At 40.7% G+C, this 7,216-nt stretch overlaps 1 protein-coding gene across 1 annotated transcript; it reads right to left on the minus strand.

Moving 5' to 3' along the window:
* Nucleotides 1-488: 488 nt before the first annotated feature.
* On the minus strand, nt 489-4,058 carry EAH_00051490 (hypothetical protein, conserved; the record flags this gene model as incomplete). Its single annotated transcript, XM_013391217.1, has 4 exons — nt 489-871; nt 1,278-1,501; nt 2,143-2,296; nt 3,476-4,058. 4 exons carry the CDS (start codon nt 4,056-4,058, stop codon nt 489-491), a joined length of 1,344 nt encoding a protein of 447 aa, XP_013246671.1.
* Nucleotides 4,059-7,216: the final 3,158 nt, after the last annotated feature.

The raw sequence follows: 7,216 nt of genomic DNA on the forward strand, positions 1-7,216 counted from the left end.
TTTAAAACTGCAAGGAGCTGCTCCTAAACCCTAAACCCTAAACCCTAGGCCTTTATAAGCCACAGTATCGTAAACCCCGATGCATCTTCAGCAAGAAACCCCTCACCCCAAACCCTGGAAGGGCAGTTTCCGCCTCTTCCTGAGTGTTTAGGGTTTAGGCTTTAGGGTTTAGGGTTTAGGAATGTTAGGGGCTTAGGGGATAGTCGGCAGCAGAGCCAATGGGTAGAATCTACTGCTTGTGTTGCTGAGTGTTTGATAAAGGGTTAATTAAGTACGGGTTTAGGTATGGATTAGGGTTTATGCTGAAGGGTTTAGGGTTTCGGTTGAGGGTCTAGAGTTAGTGTGAAGGGTGTAGGGTTTGCTGAGGGTATAGGGTGTACGTAGAAGGGTTTAGGGTTTGGTGCTGGTTTGCTTAGGGTTTAGGATGACGAGGGTTTAGAATTTGTTGAGGGTTGAGGGTTTAGGGTTTAGGGTTTATTCTGAAGGGTTTACGCAGCCAAGGGGGAGAAAAGAACATGCCTTGGACTAGCAGACCACCAGCTGAGGAGTTTAATAATAGTTTTAAGAGTTTTAGTAGCAGCAGCAAAGCTTTTGTCATCTCCCCTTGCTGCTGCTGCTTTAGCTGCTTTTGCTGCTTTTGCTGCTGCTGCTGCTGCTTTTGCTGCTTCCCCTCCTCCTTCTGCTGCAGTTTCTGCTCCTTCTGCCTCTTCTGCTCCTGCTGCTGCTGCAGTGTCTAGACACCCCACAGCTCTGTTGAATGTTTCGCGCAGCACTGCAAGTCCTTCTTCTTTTTCTTGTAATTCATCATGCATAAACAAAGCCAAGCTCGCCCCAGCCTCCATAAACAGCGCAGTGTATGCTGGTAGACCCTCTGCACCAGTAAACAATACAATCAAACAAACAATTCTTATATATGTATATGTATATGTGTATGTGTATATATACATACACGCATATATATCTGTGCATACCTTTAGCAGTATTGAATGCCTGTAGTAAATGTATAAACATATATATATATATGTATATATATACGTATGTATATATATTATTCATACACACATATATAATTAATATATACAAATAAACAATATATATATATGCATATATATAATAGAGTATATTAATACCTTTAGCAATATTGAATGCTTGTAGCCAATGAATAGTATAAATAAATACTATATAAATAATATATATACAATATAAATATAAATATAAATATAAATATAAATATAACATATATAATATATATATATGTTTATAAAGTATATTAATACCTTTAGCAATATTGAATGCCTGTAAGAGATGATGTTTTGCGAGAGCTTCGCATTGAATAGCAGCGAGGCCATCAGAAAAAGAAATAAGTGAGCGAAATATAACCCCCAGTAGACGGTGATAGAAGACCTCCGACTGTACAGACACCCCAGATAAAGATAAACTACTAAAAGATAAATAAACAAAGTAATGGCAATACAATAATACGCGCTCCCGTAAGTCAGCCCTGAACAAACACACAAAATATATACAAAAATATATATATATATATATATATACATATATATATGTGTATGCATATATATATATATATACGCATGCTTATATATTCACACACGTACATATATATATATATATATATATATACATATGTATATGTATTATATATGTGTATATATATATGAATAAGGCTTGTTACTTTCATGATTATTATCACAAAGATATTATTCTAATTATATAATTAATATTATATTATGATATTATATAATCGTATATTAATATTATCTTAACATTACTCATATTATTGTTATTGTGGTATTACTATTATTATAGCTACGATATGCATGCGGCTTCTTTTCTCTGTTTTTCTCTGCCTTTGTCTTAATCCATTTTGTTAATTTTGTTTGTTTATCTTTCTGTTTATTATTTCTTTCGTTTTGCATTTATTTATTTATTTATTTGTGTTTTTATATTTGCTGTATCCAACTGCTTTCTATATGATATTATATAATAAAATATTATTATTAATACTATTTTTTTGTTTGCTTGAAGCCCTAAACCCTGAACTCTAAACCCTAAACCCTAAACATTAAACCCTAAACCCTAAGTGTATGCTGTGGATAGGTGAGGGTTTGCGGGTTTAAATACTTTTGAAGTTGTATCTCCTTTCTTGTTGAATGCTTGGTGCTCTCGCAATCTAACAGCATATTGTTAAGGCGACCCCAGTCTGCTGCAGCAGCAGAGAGAAAACCCTCTACACTCCAACGGACAGCCGGCCACTCCTCCTCTGATAAATCACGACCTGCAGCAGCAGCAACAGCAGCAGCAACAGCAACAGTGGCAGCAGCTATAGCAGCAGCAGTAGCAGCAGTGGGGCAGCTCTAGCAGCAGCAGCAGCAGCAGCAGCAATAGTGGCAGCAGTTCTGGAAGCAGCAGCAGCAACAACAACAGTGGCAGCAGCTCTAGCAGCAGCAGAAACAGCACTGTTGAAGCAGCAGCGACAGCAGCAGCAGCAGGAGCAGCAGTAGCAACAATAGCAGCAGCAGCATTGCTGCAGCAGCCGCAACAGCAGCACCAGCTCCAACCGCAGCAACAGCCCCACAAGCACTGCCACACAACAGCGACTATAAGCAGCAGCAGCAGAAGCAGCAACAACAGCAATCGCAGCAGCAGCAACACAACAACCAAAGCCGCAGCAACCAACGGCAGCAGCAACCACAATAACGACAACAACAACAATAACAGCAGCAGCAGCAGCAGCAGCAGCAGTTGTTACTTTGTAGCAGCTGATTCATTGTTAGGTTTTTAATATATCTTTGATTGTCTTGCTGCCGCATGCATGCAGAGGAGACAACAGCCATAAAAAAACTGTCGAGGTCAATAGACGGACATTGAGCAGCGCCGTGCGTCTCCCGGATGTATGCTGCACACAACAACTCTTTAGGGTTTAGGGTTTAGGGTTTAGGGTTTAGGGTTTGAAGGCTAGGTTTTGAGGTCTTGGGTTTAGGGTTTATGGTTTAGGGCTGAAATGCTAGGGTTTGAGGTTTAGGGCTTAGGGTTTAGGGCTTAGAGGCTGGGATTTGAGGTTTAGGGTTTAGGGTTTAGGGTTTATGCATTCGGGTTGGGGTTTAGGGTTTGAGAGTTTGGGTTTATATATTGAGGTGAATAATAAAGAAAACCCTAACAAATAGAAACCCTAACACTAAACACAACCCTAAACCGCAATAATAAGTATAAACCCTAATGATAAATAATAAACAAAACCTAAATAAATATAAACCCTCATAGTAAACAATAAACAAAACCCTAACAATAAGTATATAATAAATATAAACCCACATAATAAACGATAAGCAAAACCCTAATAATAAGTATATAATAAATATAAACCCTCACAATAAATAATAAGCAAAACCCTAATAATAAGTATAAACCCTAATAAACCCTAAGAAAGGGTTTTAAGGGTTTAGGGTTTGCATACCTGAGACCGGCGACTCGACAACTGTGAGCTTTTCATTATTATTTTTTAAATGAATTGGTATTCTATTGAATGCAATGATGCCGCCACATTGTATAGGGTCATCTTCAGGTGTACATACACCTGAGTTTTCATCAGTTAAGTTAATTCCTTGCTGCTTTATTGCTGCTCTTTTGTTTAATTGCAAAACAAACTTGTGAATATTTTTAAGGTCTGCACATCTATCTGAATGAAAAGCACCACCATCAACTCGTGTTCCTATCTTTACTCTGCTGCGTCTCCGCTGTGCTCCTGCTGCTGCTGCTGCTGCTGCTGCTGCTGCTGCTGCTGAGGATGATAACGGTGCTGTTGATGCTGATACAAAAGAAGGGTCTCCCAGTGAACGTAGAAGAGACAAAGCATATCCACCTGAAGATCCAATTGCTTCTAATAGCTGCTGCTGCTGCTGCTGCTGCAGTGGCTGCTCTTGCTGCTGCTGCTGCTGCTGACCTACAGCACCAGATATTACCCCGCTGCTTTGCGAGAACCAACTCAATGGATTCGTAATCCAAGAGACACCCGAACCCCCCCCTCCAGCCTCCCCCATCGCTTCGGGGTTTAGGGTTTAGGGTTTAGGGTTTAGGGTTTAGGGTTTAGGGTTAGGGAGCCGATGCTGCTGTTGTAGCGGCTTGAATACTGCCGACAGTGAATGAAAACCCTAAACCCTCAACGAAGAGCAGAACAACAAACGGAAGACGACGACTTGCAAAGGGTTTAGGGTATAGGGTTTAGGGCTTAGGGTTTAGGGTTTAGGGTTTAGGGTTTAGGGCTTTGGCTTTAGGGTTTCATCTAGCTGTGGTGCGAGCAATCGATGTCGAAGCTGAGGGGAGCTGCAAAACAGCAAAGTTCTCTGTTTAAATTTGTTTTAAATAATAAACGCAATAAATAAATGTAATAAACAAAACTCAAGAACAAAAACAAAAAGAAACGCTGGGGGGCCCCAGGGGCCCCCTTGTGGACCTCTGGTCTGGTGCTGCTGCTGCTGCTGCTGCTGCTGCTGTTGCTGCTGCTGTTGCTGCTGCTGTTGCTGCTGTTGCTGCTGTTTTTCTGCTGCTGCTGCATCTATTTTAATGGGCTTCTACTTTAAATAGGAATTAAATAAAAATAAAACGAACAAAAAGCAAAGAAAGAACTGCAGACGTATCGATGCGCTGCAGCTTTCTGCAGCTTCTCGTGAGTTTATTATTTTTTTAGATTATATTAATTAATTAATTTAATTTAATTTAATTAAATTTCTTTTACTCTAATTTTATTCAATGTTTGGATTAAATACAGCAGGCGCTCTGCATTCAGGGGTTTTCCTGCTTCATCTTTAACTAACTAAACCCTAAACCCTAAACTCTAAACCCTAAACCCTACACCCTAAATATTTATATGATATGCATACATATATTAAATAATTATACGAAACAAATACTTGCTATTTTTATTACCTGCACAATATATTATGTAGATTATATATATAGGTATAGCTATCTCTACGAGCATCTATATATATATATATATATATATATATATATACGCATTTGGCGTTGTGCTTTGTTCGGGGTAATAAATAAATAAATTAAAAAGAAACTAACTCTAATAACCAAGCAAAACATCAGCACCAGCAGCAGCAAAAGCAGCAGCACCCGCTACAAAGCAGCAGAAACAGCAGCAGCAACAGCAGCTGCAGGAACAGCAGCAGCAGCAGCAGCATCATTGTTTGTGTTATTCATAATAACTGCCGCATTCGCTGTCTGCTTGCAACAAATAATATATAATAATAATTATTATTATGCATATAATAAATAGTAAGCAGCTATAATAATAAATAATAAAGCAATAATTAATAAAAAATAAAAAATAGTTATAATTCATAATAAATAATAAATAATAAATAAATAATAATCAAAGTCAGAGGCGAGTTAATTATTTTTAATAACTCTACGCAAAATATACACCCAACAATCTATCAACTCTGCTGCTGCAGCTGCTGCTGCTTCTGCTGCTGCTGCTGCTGCTGCCGCCTAGCAGCTTTGTGCTGGTGGTTCTGCTGCTGCTGCTAGCTGCCTCTGCTGGTACTGCTACCTGCTGCAGCTGCTTCTGCTGCTGCTAGTGTCGCCGCTGGAGCTTCTGCTGCTGCTGGCGTTGGTGCTGCTGCAGCTGCTGCTGCTTCTGCTGCTGCTGCCGCCTAGCAGCTAGGTGCTGTTAGCTGCACCTGCTGCTTCTGCTTCTGCTTCCGCTGGTATTGCTACCTGCTGCTGCTGCTTCTGCCGCTGCTGGTGTTGCTACTGGAGCTTCTGCTGCTGCAGCTGATGCTGCTTCTGCTGCAGCAGCAGCTGCTGCTGCTGCTGTAGGTGGGGTTGTTGTTAAGATTTTCTGGTGTACGTACACCGAAAGCAAACACCCGCATGCATACACAGCAAAGAATTGCTTACTGCCTATACACCTGTACACGAAAATTGCAGCATCAGCAGCAGCAGCAGCAAGCTGCTGCAGCGGCGTTTGCTGCTGATGCTCAACCCCTCACCAGCTGTACGTACACCAGAAATCGATAAACAGAGAAGTGAAGACTCCGACAGCAGCAGCAGCTGTTGCTGCTGCTGCCGCTGCTGCTGCTGCTGCCGCTTCCGCCGCTGCAGTTACCGCCACACCTGCTGTAGCTGCTGAAGCTGATGCAGCAGCAGCAGCATTTGCTGCTGCTGCTGCTGCTGCTGCTGCTGCTGCTGCACTTCACTTGACGGAGGATTCCGACGGGGGTGGAACAACGCCGGGGGTGTCTTGGGGTGAGGCTGCTGCAGCAGCAAACGCATGCATTAAACAGAGGGTTTAGGGTTTAGAGTTTGATAGTAATAAGTAATAGCAGCAGCAACAGCAGCAGTAACAGCAACAATAATATTAATAGGGAAAGCAGAAACAATTTGAATCACAGCAGAGATATCATATTGAGAATGCCCCCTAAACCCTAAACCCTAAACCCTAAACCCTAAACCCTTATCCCAAACCATAAACCCTAACCTATATACCCACTCCACCCGAACCCCAAACCCCAAACCCTAAACCCCAAACCCTAAACCCTAAACCCTAAACCCTAAACCCTAAACCCTAAACCCCAAATCCTAGACCCTTGACCCTAAACCCTAAACCCTAAACTCCAAACCCTAAACCCTAAACCCTCAACCCCAAACCCTAAACCCTAAACCCTAAACCCTAAACCCTAGACCCCAGACCCTAAACCCTAAACCCTAAACCCTAAACCCTAAGCCCTAAACCCTAAACCCTAGTACCTGGTTGTGGTACTTTGAGTATTCGTGCGAATACTAAAATGCCGGAGAAACGAACGGGGCGGAAGAGACTATCATACACTGGAAGCCAGCGTAGCCTGAGGTGTACATACACCCTAATAATAAATAAAACAATATTAATAAATCAAACAAGAGGTATGTATCTTTATCTCTGTCTCTTTATCTTTTAAACAAACACAATATTAACATATAAATACTCTAATAACTATAAACGAAGAACAACAAACCTAATTAGCATAAACCCTAAACCCTAAACCCTTAATAAAAATAAATAAAAATAAATAAAATTAAAAACAACAAACAATGATATACACCCGAAAAGATGAATCTGGCAAACAAGCAAACACATCTCAAACCCTAAACCCTAAACCCTAAACCCTAAACTCGAAACCCTATACTCTGTATACATGTATATATA

The sequence above is a fragment of the Eimeria acervulina genome, genomic scaffold (genome assembly GCF_000499425.1).
Source record: "Eimeria acervulina Houghton genomic scaffold, Eah_scaff891, whole genome shotgun sequence".
NCBI lineage: Eukaryota > Apicomplexa > Conoidasida > Eucoccidiorida > Eimeriidae > Eimeria > Eimeria acervulina.